The sequence below is a fragment of the Argiope bruennichi genome, chromosome 8, assembly GCF_947563725.1.
Source record: "Argiope bruennichi chromosome 8, qqArgBrue1.1, whole genome shotgun sequence".
NCBI classification, from domain to species: Eukaryota; Metazoa; Arthropoda; class Arachnida; order Araneae; family Araneidae; genus Argiope; species Argiope bruennichi.
The window spans coordinates 120,616,286-120,634,130 of NC_079158.1; the positions used below are offsets into that span (position 1 = coordinate 120,616,286).

Sequence of the window (17,845 nt, forward strand, 5' to 3'; positions counted from 1 at the left end):
ACAATAGATTTGTTGGCAACTTCTAATGTCAACTTTGTGGACAATCTATGTCAACTTTGTAGACAAATTAAATCAACTTTGTAAATATAGACAGCAAATTTGCGTCAACTTTATAAACATAGACAACAAATTTATCTCAACTTTGTAGACAGATTTGTTGGCAATCAAAAGGGCGTCCCAAAGATTTGAATTTGCCACCATTCGTCAAGTAAAATGTTGGCAACCCTATTTAAAAAAACCATTTTACAGCTGATAGCTTAAGGTTAGTAAAAGTGGAGCGGTACACTATAGAACCACGTGTTTTTGTTGTTGAACAATATTTCAAAAGTAATGAAAGTCTGTCAGCCTCAGTTCAAACATTTGAGAATTGACTCTCTAGATCGTGTGATTTAACATCATTGGATTTCTTTTTATGGGGTTATTCGAAGGTCTGTGTCAACAAGCCCGCAAACAGGCGTGCATTGAAGGAGGAAATTCGACACTGCATCAACGAAATTCAGCCCATTTGAGCAAAATGATCATGGAAAATTTCGACAAAAGAGTGCGTGTGTGCCAACATAGCCGTGGAGGCCATTTTCCCTATGTGTTATTCCATATATAATCCTATCCTGAATGCTTTATGATTCAATAAAATTATATCAATTTAAAGGGGGAAGAGCTGTGTTTTTTATTTAATTCAAATCTTATGTTAATATGTTGATCTATCGTATAACGCTCCATTTTTACTAAACTATCAGCTCTCAATTGTTTTATTTAATAGTGTTGCCAATAGCGCTAATAGTGGCAAATTCAAATCTTGCATTATATTGGGACATCTTTATGTCACTTACAGATTTTCTATTTATTTATTTATATTTTCTTGTTCTCTGTTTTTTTTTTTCTACATCTGATTTGCCTAATTAGTTAGGCAAAAAACAATACTCCAAAGTTTTTAATTAATCCGCTTGATCGAAGTTTTGCTATTTAAGCTTAATAGTTAAAAATGTGCCGAATTTATTTGCGAAGCCGTACAAATATAGTAATGAATTAAAATCGAATGTCGAACACAGCAGGTGAAAATGGGGACCAAGTATATCACATTAGCACCATTTGCATTTTTATGTCTATAGCTTCTAAATATCGTATATTAATATGAATACAAACTTACTTTATATCCAAGATAGAAAACCCTAACCAGTTTTTACTTCATATGTGTGACATTTACATTTCATCGTGAGTCAGTACGAGTCGCCTTCGAGTCAGTAGCAGTAATCTGAAGGGGCAACATCTGGTGGATATGATGGGCAGGACAACACATCCCAGCGATGTAATTCTAAAATTTCTTTCTCTGGTCTGACAACACGGAGTCGAACATTGTCATGTTGGTAAACAACCTAGTCATGCCTTTCACTTCTGTTTCGATGCTTCGTTCAAATTGATCAGTTGTTGCTTGTATCGTGCCCTGTTAATTGTTTCCTCAAATAATGCTTCCAAATTTGCATCTTGGATTTTTTTTGATGATTGACCAAAAAATCATTCTTTATTAAATCGTCTGAGCCATTCTTTGCAATTTGTATTCGATGGGGCATGTTCGCCTATAATGTCCAATAAGAACCGATGTGTTTCTACCATAGTTGTTTTTTTTAGTGAAATAATATAATATAACTGCCGATAAAAATAGTTTGTATGACACAAAACTAGATACAATTTCTAAGCTAAAGAAGAACTTTTTAAAATATTAATCAGGGCTTATATACTAATTTTTAAAGGTTGTTTTCAAATTTACCAAATGCTTTCCAGATTTATTTGGAAGGAAGCACTACTATTAATGCCATGAGTTAAAAAATGAGAGTCGTATTCACACACACAATAGAATCAATAAATCAATACATTCCAATCCTTTAATTATATGATAAGAGTAAAGGGGTTAATATAGAAAAGAAACGCAGACTGTTTCAGAGGCTTTAATCAATCAAGATTATAGCAAAGATTCGCCTCGAAGAACTTTTCGATCAGAATCTCGTGACGCTAACATGAGCTTCTTTAAATAAAGTGATTGTGGCATTTTATCTGTTTTTCTCCCTTTCTTTTTTCTTCTGAAACTATTCTAATTACTGATTATTTTTATCAGGTGTATTTTTACACAGGTGAATCCTTTTTTGCATATCACTGAACAAGGTATTTTCTTCACGCTCGAGTTCCGGTAAGATACGCAGGTAAAAATAAATGTCCGCTAAAACTACTTTATTTCTGAAATGAGACGAGCTGAAATATGAATTATTTGACGCATTATAGATAATTCAATCTGTGAATCTAGGAATATAAAGAAACAATAAATCATAGCATATAGGGAGTTAAAAATGACATCAATGAATCTCTGGCTTTATTTTTTTTTATCTCATCTAAATTCTTCATGCTACACAAAATATAAATTAATTATCTATTGGAGTGGTCTGTAACATTATTTTAGTTCATCTGATGTGAAATTAATATAAATTTTAAAACTATTTTAAGGCATAAAAATTTCCAAATTTTTTTTTATATGGTACTGATACTCTAGTATACAAAACTTTAACTTTATTTTGTTTTGTTTAACCCTGTAGAGACATTTTTTTTTTCGTATTTCTATATTTAAAAAACTCGCTGGGCATGCTGGAAAGCAAAGGTAAATTTCTTTAAATCTGAATTACTATCTGGCAGCATATATTGTTGATGTTAGAAACAGGGAAAATGAGGGCTTGAAAATCACTTTTCAGTCTCTAACTTCTAAGATATTACAGTTATCGGAAACCTTTAAATTCAAAAGTTGTTCCTCTTAGCGAACAAAAGTTGTTCGCTAATTAGGATAACTTGATTTATTTTTCTATCTTTAATATTAAGAAAGTTACAGCGAAATGAAAATTTCAGCCCCTTCATAATTTCCACCTTTTTTGAGTTAGATGGACCATTTACGAACTCTTCCGTGATTTTTACATTTATAACAGCATATTTCAAGTCATATATATATCGAAAAAGGGTGGATCATGATCGGCGAAAAACGGAAACCATTTTCCGTTGTCATGAGAACCATTGGAATGGGTAGTCTTCCTATAGGAATTTACCTAATGGGGTACCTCTTTGGATTTCAGACTGATTTTAGAAAAGTGATTCTTTAATCTTATTAAATAAAATTAATGTGACTTATCAGTTAATCAAATTAATTATTAACAAATTAAAGTGCAAATTTCTTCACCTCTGTGAATTTTGATGGCACATTTAAAAAAATATTTATCGTTAGTTCCATCTATAAAAGACGGGAACTAATCTGAGATATGTAAGAGTATCCAAGTAATTTTAGTCTTAACTCAATCGCAATTTTAATTTAAAGATAAATTTAACTATCAAACATTCCTTAATTCAATGTTCCGGTCTGACACGTCATTTCAGTCCAGGGTGCTGTTGATACTAGAAATTAAATGACCTTTTTCCCTATTACTTACTTATGACTCCCAATTGCACTAATACGTAATTTCACTTCTTTGAAGAGTTTATCCTATAATCATGAATAATTTAATAGGATGTCACTGTTCAATAATTTTAAAATTTATGATAAATACTTTGAAATGAATGTGCGGGAGTAAGAGCATTTATTCTCTTGCATAAGAGAGCCAAAGGACATAGTTTACCATTCCAAACAAAACGGGATGCTCATATGCAATAAACCAGTTTTGTTGCATATTTGATTGACGAACATACAGTTTTGATATAAATTACAAGTAAATTCATATGATTAGGTGATTTTGAAATAAAATGACTATTCTGAAATCCAAGCGTCGTGTTAAAATTTGGGAAAATTTATAAAGAAATAGGGAAGTTTACTTTCTAAAAGCATATCTGCACTTTTGGATAATCAGAAAGCTTCTTCTACATTCTTCATTTGCATATAACACGTTCGTTCAAATCATCAGAGACACAGTATTCTGGCTAGAAAGGCACAAAAATGGATGCAAAAAAAGAAACGCAAAGATATCCAAGTATTGGTATAAATAAATATCAAATGTATATGTCTGTGACCAGTTTATCTTCAATAAAGGAATTAAATCTATTTCAAACTCATTTATTTTCCTGCAATTTCCATGACCGACATTTCAAAAATATTCACTCCATGGTGATCGGTGGCAAAAAAAAAAAAAAAAAAAAAACGACGTGTCGCTAGCATCGGCGAAACCGATCTAGAAGGTCACCAAGGTCATCGGCAACAGCAACGAGCTCATCAAATTTCATATTAAATGACCAACAATTCGATGTTATTTAACCAGTGATATCACAGTCTTGCACTTTAAGCTAAGGAATAGATATCAAATATATTTCTCCCGTGTTTGCTTGCATTGGTTCAATGTACTCGGTCTAACTTTAGGAACATCTTCAGAGAAACTTAAGCTTCTTTCGAAGACAAGTACAAAAACCAGCGGGAATGGTCTCCACAAAACTTTCTCGCATATACTCTAATAATGTTTCCCAGAAAACGCCTTGCATAGCACTGGCGTACAATAGTTACGAAATATTAACCTCCGGCGTGAATTTCACATTTTTACTGAATCTATCGTGTTATCCTTGGCGAGTTATCTGGCATGCGGTTAATAGTATCCAAAAATAGAATTTGTAGTTTAGACGCGTTTTGGACAGAACTATAATTGCAACCACAAAATCACTTACTAAATTTGATATATTTAAGTCATTGCTTCTTTAAGTTTATATGTTTCTAAAAGAACAGACCAGCAGATTATCAATCCCTTGTTGTATTAGGTTCAAAATACGTTAAGTGTCCAGACTATAGATGTTAATTCTATGTATCGACTTTTATCTATCTAACTCTCTTCGTTTTGTAATTATCGTGTTAAATTATACGGACGGACAGACTTCCTCTGAGCGAATTTTACTCAAAATTTAATATAAATCTATAAATTTAGTATAATGATCTATATTTTTAGATCTTTAAAATCTTCTATCTTGATCTAAAATCTATATTTTAAGATCTTTTTAAATTTATCATCTATAAATTTAGTATACCAAATTTCATCTGTCTAGATTAAAGCGTTTTCGAGTTATTTTTATGACAGACAGATAGACGGACATTTTTCCAAAAATTTGTTTTTCCAACTCAAGGAGGTGAAAAACGTGGAGGTTGGTCAAAATCTCGAGTTTGCATTTTTTAACGAATACTATTTTTCTCTCTATACTACGAATACGAGAAAGTAACAAGGATAACGATTAAAATATTTTCTTCCCAAAACATGGCAGAATCTTAATTAGCAAAACTAACGAATAATATCTTATCGGCTGTGATTCATTTCGAAACTGATTCCAGATGAATGTCCATAATTTTGACATTAGACTGACAGAAGACTTTTCACCAGTGTAATTAATTCCTTGCACCGATAAGTATTTCTAAAAATGAAAATTAATTCATGTGCCCATTTTCTAGTGTGTTTCAAACTTGGTGTAAAATAATTCTAAAATTCAAGGATTATAACTTTACTTTGCCTTCAATCCTGATGAGCAATGGATCACATATTAGATGCTACTAGCAAAAGATGTGAGGAACATGTCACCGACTAATAATCTGTTATGGACGAATATTTGATTCGTTATTAATGTACTTACGTGAAATTAGGTATTTAAAAAAATTAAAATACTAAATTTTGTTATATATTATTGTGTTTTATGGATCACAAAGATTTACTGCAGATCTCTTCATTTTGGGCTGACAGTTTGACACTTTTGATTAAAAACAAAAAACACCATTTGAATCCAAAATAAAAGATAATTTACAAATGACCGCCATTTTTAATGACAGTTTTTTCCTTCCTTTCTAGCTCCTGTACCATGTGCGGCTACCTTTGACCGGAAGAGATTTCCTCCTCGCTCAGGTGGCAGACGAGCCTTTGCTCCAGAGTAGCGGGGAAGGCAAGGATCTTCTGATAGAGGCCATGAAGTACCACCTGCTTCCAGAACAGAGGAACAACATGGTGTCCGTCAGAACAACGCACAGGAAGCCGGAGGGTCTAAGGCCTTATCTCTTCGCAATAGGTAATTGCTAGATCATTTTTTTACTGTTATTGAGTTTAAATGACCGAAATAATATTTACACCATTTCTGTTCAATACATTGCAATCAATGCATTTGCCATTTTATTAAGAACTCGTGGTGAAATGGCTAAAAAACAAGCCCTTTTTAAAAATTCGAAGCATTAAAATTTTAAAAATGTTAAAACAATTAACAAAATAGCTGTAGATATAAAAATTTCGGTGTTTGTTCCATTAGCTGCAAAACAGAATAAAATCGCTTTAGCATGCTCAAGCACTTTTATATTTTCTAAAATCTGATAAGCTTCTTTTATCTAATTTATAAGAGAAAACAAATTGTGACTCTAGAAACTTTTTTCAGATAGATATATATATACAACCTGCCTTTGTCGGAGCTGTTGATATTGATTATATTTCACCATTTCAATTTTTTTCTTCATTTTCTTGACAAAAGTTGTGTGTTATTTGTCAGTCTGGACATTGGTTTTCAAAGAGTTTCTTAGAGTTTCTAAATGACTTTTTTTTTTTTATCTACCATGTTTTAAAACATTTTCATGAAAAAAAATTATCTCACATTGTATTGGCCAAAACAGAGATTAAGAAATTATCATTTGTCGATTTGTTAATAATAAAACGCATAAACAATTTAAAAAAATATTCGGATGTATTTTTATTTAATTACCGGAAAGAATGTTTAAAGATGAACGATTAAACCTTTCAGTTGAATTTTGTTTTATAACGTCAAAGCCAAATATAAAATATCTTTAAATAAATTTTCAAAAAAGAATTATGTGAAAGATTTGAGCGAATGAAATTCCTTAATCAGCTTATTGCCTAGAGGCATAGTCTTGGCTTTTAAATGAAGGGTTCGAGACCAAATTCGCCAAAAAAAATTTGATTTACATCTGGGCTTGACGAACATTGAACCTGTTGTGGGCCAAGCTCGAATGTCTGTTCAAGTGCTATCTTATTCATCTGACCAAGTATCAAAATTACTAGGTTTGACTTCAATTCCAGGTCCATGTTCATTCACGGTCTTCGAATGAATAAAAGTTTTCTTTTCTTGTTCTTTTTCAAAATTCCTTCATTTTGAAGCATCTCCTAATCTTTCAGAATTAAAATAATTTTTAAATGAATGCTTATAAAAATTCGATTCAATTGCGGAATTCATTCTCATTTTGAGACGCCTTTTTCAAAACAGACAATAAAAATCAAAATTTATCTTGTAGGAAAAAAAAAAGTTGCATGGGATTACGATGAATGAAGCTGTGCATTTTCATTATGAAACAGAGTTTAGCTGCACCTTTCCTTGTTGACTTTACATAACTTTTCTTCTAGGCCCAAGTGTTTTTGCGAATTTCAAAAATAAGCAGATTCTTCCGATTGCAGGTGGTGGATCCCTCTTTGCCATCCACTGCGAATGTGAATACTACAACCCCAGAACTGACCGTTGGTCTCCGATCGCCTCCACGTCCCATAGAAGGTCGAGGGCTGGTGTGGCCGGTGTTGGAAGACTGGTTTATGCTGTCGGAGGGTAAGTCTTTGAATTTCAGAGAGCCCAATAAATTTGTTTATACCAACATTCAGAAAAAGAAATGTTTATGTGCATCCCTGGGAAGCCGTCTTTGAACTGTCGATATATCAGATGACCACTTCTCTCAACGATAACTGTCGATATATCAGCCACTTCTATAAATATAATCACATACCTGTAATATCAGGTACATTTAAAAGCTGCGGATTAATCTCCCTGGGTTCTTATTTACCAGATAAGGCGATTTTCTTTAAAGGCAGGTTAGTATTACAATATTATTGAATTATAACAACATTTAAATCATTAACTCACCCTTCAGAAGTATTATCTGAGTGAGTTTTTCTAGTGTCATAATTATAGAAAAAAAATTAAAATTTTAAATCTTCCAGTACTTTTTTAGTAGTTGCCAATTTTAGGATTCTTCGTTATTATGCCCCTTCTTCGGTCCTTTTCTATCCAAAAAAATTAAACTCCATGGAGAACATTGTATACATACCTGCACATAAAAGAATATTGCTTCGTTGCATTATATTCCCTATAATGTTGGCCATTTCTTATGAAATTAGAAAAATTATTTTGAGAATCAAGATTAAAGGTACTTTTGGAAATCTGTACGATGAGAGTAACAGTAATAGCAATCGAATACTAAATATTCTGTATAAACGCTATCAACCGCCATATTTTGCCGATAACGCAATAAAATGTTTACATTTTTTTTTATTAATAATTTAACAACTGTGTTGAAATATCTCGAAAATATGATCGTATCTTTTTTTTTTTCTTTTTTTTTGTTCGAAATACAAATTTTAATACAAACTAAATTGTTTTTACCTTTCGCTCCCAAATACAACTGTCTTTAAAAACAACAAACAGGGAAAAAATTTAAATGGCTTAGCTATGCCGATGTAGCCAAGTCCATGAAACAAGGATCCATGATAAAGGTAAACTATGTCAACTTTTAGTTTTAGATTGAAGTGCACCCAAGTATCTCTTGAAGCAGAAATCTGAATCCATTCAATCTAATATATGGTGGTGAGATATCTTCTTGGAGGACCTTCAAGGGAAACTAGTTTACATTAGTATTTATATTCGAGAAAATCCAGAAAAACTTTTAGCAGTCTACCCTATTCCAGCCAACGATTTGCTGCTAAAGTCAATTTTCCAATCAGTAGCTAGTTCATTCAAGTCTGCTTTAATTCTGGTTAACAGCCTTATCCTTTTTTTTTTCTTCTGATGTGATAAATATTTTATTTTCAATAACTACTATGCCATTATTAAACTAGATGGATAATTTATACTCGGTTGTATAATAATGTTTCATACGGGATGTGTGGATATCGTTATTTAAGATAAACGGAACTATGCCCTCTCAAATGTTTCAACAAAGCTAATGGCGTTTGGGGGTACGCCTGAGACATTATTCATGGCAACATTATACTTCCAGTTACGACGGCTCGAAGGACTTGTCTTCCGTGGAGTGCTACAACCCTCTGACGAACAAGTGGTCGCCAGTTCCTCCCATGGGAACGAAGAGAAGCTGCCTCGGCGTTGCCTCCCTCAACGGACTTCTCTACGTGGCCGGGGGTTACGACGGAGCGTCCTGTCTGAATAGTGTCGAGAGATACGATCCACTGGTCACCACGTGGTCGTCGGTCATTGCCATGGAAACGAGGAGGAGATACTGCAGGATGGGAGTGTTAGGTTAGTGCACGTTATGCATTTTATGACATCCTCTCTCTTTTGATCTGATCTATTTCACGCGAACCATCGTGCACTTCAGTGATTTTAATCACTATCATCGCCACGATTTTAGTCAGGTTAACTCTAATGGATCGCGGTAAAAGATGCTGTATCATAAATTTCTTCATTAACATAATATTAAAAATCGCAAATTTCAAGTTATCATGTGAGAACATTAGTTTTTTTAAGTTACGCGGTATCAATCCGATGAAAAAACATCATGCTCTCACATGGCTGATATTTCGCAATCACCAACATTTAGAAAAGTGATGGCTTTTGACCATCTGAAAATCAATCGAGTTCTAAAAATTTTTTCTCGAGGCCAGAATTTTTTTTCGTGAAAAGCCACTTTAAATAATCACGTAGCTATCAGATTACGCATGCATCGATATTTAGAAAACAATGGTTCTTTTTCATCTCAAAATCGCTCAAGTTTCAAAACTTTCTCAAAACTTTTTTTTTCTTTGCGAAAATCCGGTTAAAACTGGTTTCGAATGATCACATGACTATTGTAATGCGCAGTCGTTAACTTTTAGAAAAGTGATGGTTTTTATCTCAAAATCATACGACCCTGCCCTTTATTGGCCAGAAAGGAGAATAGGGTACATGGCGGACATTCACGATAAGTTGTAACTGTTTTTGTTGGCGATAATTCGCTGAATGTGACAAACTTCTTTATCATTTTCTAATAACCCTGAAAGTGAAAAATTGATGTCTCAAAGCGATAAATTGCCATTTTCTGCCCATGCATTTTGTGGTTTCAAACACCTCAACACCAAAACATCATATTTCCACATGATAAAAAAAAAACTTGTCAAGACTGTTAATAAGAGAAATTGTGTGAAGTTAAGATGAATGAAGCAATCGCAGGCATATGCAGTGACTATTCAAGTTGATAGTATAGTGGCGTTTTGGTTTTTGTTGATAATTCGACAGAAAACAGTCGACAAAATCTGAAATGGACGAAAACCGAGGCAAACATATGAATCAAAGCAGATCCCATTTATACGTTCTAGACGCACCAAAATAATACAAGAAATTCGTTCTATAGAAAACAGATATAGTATTTAATACTAACCATAAAAAGAAATTAACAAAAAATGAGTATAAAAGTGATGTAGAGAATAAATGAAGAATTAACATGGACTTTAACAGGAGTACTTAGATGAAAGGCTACTGTATAAGTAAGCAGATACTGGCTTTTCTGAAATGTGCGGTAATGGTTTTGGGGTTGAGTTATCACCAGCCTGATGATGAAACGTACCTCTTACTACAGAGATCGAACGTGGCCGGTCATGGCTATTCAGATCCTATTAGTTTCCAATGTCTATACAATTCATTCAATTAAACTCTATCACCTGAAACTGATTGTAGAGCCTCTGATCGAAAGTTTTGGAAGTTTAGGATTTTACTTCAAAAGTAATGTTGGATAAAATTAAGGTAAGTTGCGAAAATGTAGAAAGTCTCCGATTTAGTGTAGTGGGATTAGAACCCTCTACATATGCCTGTAGCTTAATTAGTCCTGGAATTCGTATTCTATGTTATCCAACCAACCTTGAAATACATCAAGAAATGGATCAATTGGGCACATATAAATAAAAATCATTTTATTTCGAAATTTATACAGTAGGAGGATATTATGCAGAGAATTATAAATATTCAGTAAACCAGCATAAAACTTTCCAATAGTTAACCTTCCCCTTTTTATACTGTTACGAATCTGTAATGCTGCTTCCCAGCATAGTTGGTTCCACCATCGGAAAGAATGTTTTACAGTCATCTGTACTGGACGGAGTCCGGTGTCGCGTCGGAGGTTCCAGAGTTTGGCGACAAACTTGGCGACCATTTGGCGACGAATCTGGCGACCTTGGCGTCAAAATAGATTATACCCGAAACATCGAGAATTTTCCCTATCCGTCCAGCAGGAACCGAGATACGCCTCGAACGTTCCTGATGGGTTGAGAGGCTTCTAGCCCCGCCTCCTGGGTCCTATAAAAGGAGGCGACCGCAGCTGCTAGGGCAAAGTAGTCGGAATCGACGGTGAAGAACTTGTCTTACAGGGATTAGCGGAGCAGCGACGGAGTCAAGCTAGTGCGGAACTAAGCTGTGCGCTACTGTCTGCAGTAGAGAGTTGTATGCTGGTGTTGTATTCTGCACGTCTCGGCTGAAGATAATCGTCTTCTGTGCTGTATATAGTTGTCGTCCTTGTGTTGTCCTGTGTGTATTCGTGTAAATAAACGTCGTTGTTTTATTTTCTATTGCCGCCTGCTGATTGAGCGTTCTCCACACCATATAACTCCCACTATCCAAACGAACCCCGGCAATTTCGTAACAATACCAAAGAAACGGAAATCCCTTTGAGAATATTAAAAATATTAATAACAATATTAACGGATTTTGTCCTTAGGACCAACTGAATATTTTGTAATAATCATAATAATCTTTTTGTAATTTTCATAATAATCTTTTTGTAAAGGTCTAGAATATAATAATATTTATGATACTGCAATTTCTCTTTTAACCTAAATTTAAACTATCGGCGAATTTTAATGCAATTTGAGTGGGGCCTTGCTGGAAGTCAATAAAATAAATTCAAATCTTGAGTACCTTATTCATCGCTATAAATTATGTACCAAATGAGAAAATGGAAAGTTGATGGTATAAATGATATATAGGATACTTTGGTATCCTTCACCCAGTAGCCTACAATAATGCCTTTTCGGAATATTTACGGTTCGCAGGAATTTCAGAACTTTTAAAATGAATAATTTCAGCTATTTAATTGTAAAAAAAATCTCTTTTCTGTTTTAGATGGCGCAATATATGCTGTTGGTGGGTACGATGGAGTTAACTATGTATCGTCTGTAGAAAGGCTGGATCCAAGGGTAATTATAATTCCTTTTCACTACACATATAAAATGGAACATCGCTTAACGAATATAATTCATTCCCGAATTTTACTTGGAGAGCGAAAGACTAGATAAGTGGAACAATTTTTTCATATGAATCCATATAAAATAAAACAATGCGTTCCATTCAGATTTTTTTTTTAAATTTATGATAATTAATTTATTATTTATAATAAATTACAAGAAAGTAATCTTGAAACTTTTTTTACAAGAAAGTTTCCTGAAGAATTCGGCGAAAATGAGGCATATCATTATCGCTAAATGAATTTGTAACGCGCACAGCTACCGCCTGATTAAGGTGATGTTTCGCAACATAATATACACTAACTTTCCATGCATTCAGTATTTCCGTTATTTTATCGGAAGATTGTTATTCTGCCGAGGTTATTGTTTTCTCTTCTTCTGACCAACTCTTCTTCACAGCTTCGTTCGCAATAATTTTTTGAAAACTAGCTAGCCATAGCGAAAATTTTTTTAAATTTTAATCCATATCGCCATTTTTTTCTGTGATATACGAATGATAATACCAATCATCATTTTTTTTTTTCATTCTTCCCTTTTCCAGGAAGGCAAGTGGCAGCAGATGCCGCACATGATCAACAGGCGCAGCAGCTGCGGAGTCGCTGCCCTGGACGGCATGCTGTACGTCGTGGGCGGAAACGACGGCAGTCTATGCATGTGCAGCGTCGAGAGGTTCGACCCCGTCAAAGGGACGTGGGAGGCGATGGCCTCCATGCATACCAGGAGGTGGGTCTGCAGTTATTTTTGAAAGAACAATGCACAATACCTCACTAACTTGCATAAGAAAAACAAATAAAGTTAATGGAACTATTGTAAATAATATTGCGCAGCAATAGGCACACATGTGTGTGTGTGTGTGTGTGTGTTTGTGTATACACAAGGTGATCATAAAAATCTATGCCGATATATGGACCTCTAGCGACCGATCAAAATGAGATTTCATATATAGTTATTCAGAGATATGGGGTGGGGATTGAACAGTAACACAGTGGCGTTCACGATTACGATTATAGATACAGAAACGCTCACTATTTTTCTTCGCAAAATGTTCAGCGCATAGGAAAACCCTAAAGATGGAGCAGTACGTGCGTCACAAAAAACGGACGCATTACGCAAACACAAAAAAACAGCTCTCCAAAAAAGAAAGGGGGTGAAGCGTTCGTAGAGCTGTTTTTTGTGCGTGCATAACGCATCCAATTTTTGTAATACACGTACGTTGCCAACCTTCTTTAGGGTTTTCGCAAGCGCTGAACATTTTGCGACGAGAACAGTGGGCGTTGCCATTGTGGCGGATATACGATGAGCGAGGATAGAACTTGGGACCTTGTGGTTCGCAGTCTAGTAACATGACCATGATACAAAAGCAATTGCTCTAGTAGCGTAGCTGTTAGCTGGCTTATAAGGTTCACCACAGAACTCTCCCTCCAGTGAGTCGGAGGTGAGACGAACGATATGAGTGTTGAGTGGTGATGTATTTAGCTGTTGATTCTAATGCGCCTGTACCCATTTGAGCAGCGCCAAGCATTATGGCGAGCGTGGGAGGGGGGGGGGGTGAGTGGTTGCTGTTGTGTCAAGTAAGTTTGACGGCTTTTTGTATTGCTGCGTCAAGTGAGTCTGACGACTTTGGGTTGCTGCGTCAAGTAAATCTGACGACTTTGGGTTGCTGCGTCAAGTAAATTGACGACTTTGGGTTGCTGTGGGTAGATGGCGCCACAACAGCTGTACGGAGGTTGAAGGTTCATTGTACGAGGTCACCAATGTGGCGTATTGTGATGAGCGAGGATAGAACCTGGGACCTTTGGTTCGCAGCTAACAAGATCAGAAGACAAAAGTAATACTCATGTCTCGTAGCTGTTAACTAGCTTATAGCTGTTAACTACATGTCTCGTAGCTGTTAAGCTTTTCACCACACCATCGAAAATTTTGAATTTCTGTAGTTATGATTATAACTAGTGCCGTTTACAGAATCCCGAGCTCATACCTCTGAATAATTATATCTGATATCTCATCTTGATCAGTTAGTTGAACGGACTGACTACTAGAGATCCATATAGCGGCAGTTTTTTATGACCTCCCTGTATATATATATATATGTGTGTGTGTGTTTACACACATACACAGGGGTGTATATATATATATATAAACACACACTGGTAAATAATATTAAAATAAACGATTTTTCTAACTAGAAATCATAGTCTACAGAATAAATCTCCGACGTTAAAGCTATTTTCAACTGCCGCATACAAGTTTTTATAAATCATCTCTCAAAATGTATGTTCTCTCAACAGCAGAAGTTACAAACAATATAGAATTAAAAATAATGATATGAAAATAAAAACACTGGTTAACAGGAAAAAATACTTACAATATTCTTTTTATTATTTCAGAACTACTCATGAAGTTGTTGAGGCAGAAGGCTACCTCTACGCTATCGGTGGGAACGACGGCAGCTCAAGCCTCAGCACAGTCGAGAGATACGACCCGAGGCATAACAAATGGATGCTGGTCACTTCCATGAACCTCAGGCGAAGCAGCATCGGGGCGACGGTCCTAGAGTGTCAAAATCTCGAGCGCATCCTTTCATCCGATGGCGCATAAAACGACCTCACACTTGTACAGAGTAGACAGGAAGATCAAGTTTTTATTAATGTATAAGAAGTTTCATGTCATTCGAAGAACTGTCGGCAAATGCTTTTTGTTTATACCAGCGTACCGAATTTCTTTATTTATGGCGGAAGCCGAGATTTTAAAACATTTCATTGCAGCCGTTCAACTGCCGTTATTTTCTGCATCGCCACATGCAAAATGAAAACCATGGTTTTCAACAATTTGCATTCATTTCAAGTACCTAATTCATTCATAAAATCTCAACAGAAGAGATTATAATGCATCGATAGCTCACCACATGAAACGACAACAGTATTGTTTCCCCTCCCAAATTAAGGGGAGGATTATGTTACACACCGCTATCGAACAGACTGCTATCCATTCAAGTTTGAAAACCTTCAATTTTCAAGATACTGCAAAAAGTTCGATCCTCAAAGAATGATTTCACACTGACAAATTTGAAACAAGGACCAAATTCATCTAAAATGTTCAAGGTTTGCATATAAGATCGCAATCCTAAGATATCCGATAAAGTTATCGCTGCATGAACATAATTCATTTTTTTGAAGTTAATGTCGAAACACCCATTTGATTGAAAGGGCTAGTGATATACGTATTAGTTAATATTTCATGATACATCTAATTATCATCTATAACATCAAATAAATTAGATTCATGAAGACTTAATAGCCACTGGGTTTAATGACCCTTTTGGACAATAGGAAACAAATTTCGGATGAAGTCTTGTGCTTCTGATAGCTATGCATCAAAGATGTAAAACCGATTTTATTAGAGGAAAGTCTATGGACACCATGCATGTTGTCTATCTACAAGAATCGACTCCAACAATGAGTTGTCGTAGAAACAATATTAGTCTATTTTGAAGTAATGATATTCAGATGAAACTGATTTTTGGCATGCTTAGTAACAAGTAATATTCGCTATATCATTCCTACATGAAAAGTATATCTATTTCTATAATCACTGCCAAAGCAGACTTTCTGGCGGGAATAGTTCTTGCGATTGGCAAGCAGTGAAACATGTGTAGTGTTTGAGATTGTGATAGCTGCAAGGCATCTTGATGGTCTCATCTTTTGAATTATGAGTACAGAAATGAAGATAAATGTGTCATTTAATATGCAAGCGTTATAAAATCGAGTTTAGTTTCAAACCTATATCGTACAAGAAAATATTTGTTTATCATTGGAAAAAAAACTTGCGAGTTGCAAATTTTTATATAATATATTGAGATAATAATGTCTCAGTTAATTTTATTATAAAAATTAAATAATACCACTTCATACTAACCAAAGTTTAATGAATTACTGAAGTACACTTTAAAAAATATGAATTTAACCTAAATAAATATCTCTCTCAAATTTAATCTCTATGCAATCTTGATATTAAGTTGGGTAACTGCTCAAATGTTTTGAGCAAGATAATTTCCAAAATACTCATTTTAAAGCCATAAAAAGCAATACTTACCGATATTCGTAAATTTACTAGTCAAAGTTTAAAAAAAGGATGGATTTCTTAGAGATTTAGATAGATAAATTTTCTATTGAAATTTAGATTTTTAAAAGCAATTTAAAATATTTGATGTATTGAAGATGAAAACAAATAGGTAGTTTCGTATGCTACAACAGACATTCTATCTTTAAGTCAACCCATGTATTTTTTTCTACAAGAGTGCTTAATGGTGTCTTAAATATAGGGTGCTAAGAAAGTGCTAGATTTCATTTTAGTGATTTAACCAAATCAACGAATGTAGTAGATATATTTTAAATTGCAGTTAGGTTTGCTACATAATCGTGGAGAAAAGATATTAAAAGAAAACATGTAGAGATCATATTGCAATTCAAAATGAATTGTGACAACTAGACCTAATATTTTATTCAGAAATAAACACCTTGACCAAAAAGATTACTTATTTCATACTGAAAGTTATTAAAATAATACAAATGAAGAATGTCTGCTTACTTTTGAAATATGTAAAAAATGCATTATTAATATGAAATGAAAATTATTAATACACTGGAATCTCGTAAAATATTCCGAGTGATCAATTCCTTCTGATTTGAACTTCAACTCATTGATTAGACACTGTTTCATTTGTGCTAATTCACATTAAAAAGAATAAGAAATGATAATATTTTTCTAGCATATGAAATCAAGGATTATGACAGGCATGCAGACACGTCATCAAGTGGATTACATGAAAACAAATTGCGAGAGAAACTCATAATCTGCAAGAATGATTCAAATGCCATTTAGAAGACATTCCTGATTCAATGTCCTACATGTAAATTACCTTATACATGGAAGAATGAAACAGTTATCATCAATACTTTTTACAAGACTTTTACAATTAGCCGAGATAGGAAAGTTTTTATGGTAAACCTTTTATTTCTAGTAATAGTTATAAATACATTCATTACGATCATCCTTTCATATTAAAGTCAACATAAAAATTTGATTACAAGATTAGAAACAAAAGAGTTGATAATTCAGTTTTGTGAATTTTTTTCAAATTGCTAATGACACAATGGATCAATTTAAAAGATTTTGAAAAATGAATTCAACTATAAATTAGCAGCAGGTTATTTCTCATTACAAATTTCATTCATTAAAACATATGGGAAATATAAATGTTAACATTCAAAGCTTTTTCACTGCCATTTTTTGCTTCTACATCACATATTCATTGAAATTTATATGCATTATGTCTGTTTATAATACAAGCACTTGTGTTGCTTGAAATTGATAAAAAGTGCAGCTGTTGGCAAAAAGAACTACATAGAAACAAAATCTCAACACATATGCTAATCTTTCAGTAAAAAAAAGCAAATAAATACATATTTGCTGATTGTTTCAAAGACTGGTTTATGTGATAGTGTACTCATTATTGATTATACTGTGATAAGAATTTTTCATTCTAGTCGTTGTTTGATGTTTATATATTTCAATTTTATTGAACATGGCTTAGC

The 17,845-nt window shown here is 34.0% G+C and overlaps 1 protein-coding gene across 3 annotated transcripts in view; it reads left to right on the forward strand.

Annotated features, from left to right (window-relative positions):
* The window catches only part of LOC129980985 (kelch-like protein 17), a 141,956-nt gene extending 124,261 nt beyond the window's left edge, over positions 1-17,695 (forward strand). For 2 of the 3 annotated variants that reach the window (XM_056091548.1, XM_056091550.1), the window contains exons 6-11: positions 5,835-6,048; positions 7,383-7,578; positions 9,023-9,279; positions 12,130-12,203; positions 12,793-12,974; positions 14,639-17,695. In XM_056091548.1, the coding sequence (XP_055947523.1) occupies positions 5,835-6,048; positions 7,383-7,578; positions 9,023-9,279; positions 12,130-12,203; positions 12,793-12,974; positions 14,639-14,849 (1,134 nt within the window). In that variant the 3' untranslated portion in view covers positions 14,850-17,695. The remainder of the gene's footprint in view (positions 1-5,834; positions 6,049-7,382; positions 7,579-9,022; positions 9,280-12,129; positions 12,204-12,792; positions 12,975-14,638) is intronic. The other variant, XM_056091549.1, reaches the window with a different exon arrangement.
* The last annotated feature ends 150 nt before the right edge of the window (positions 17,696-17,845 follow it).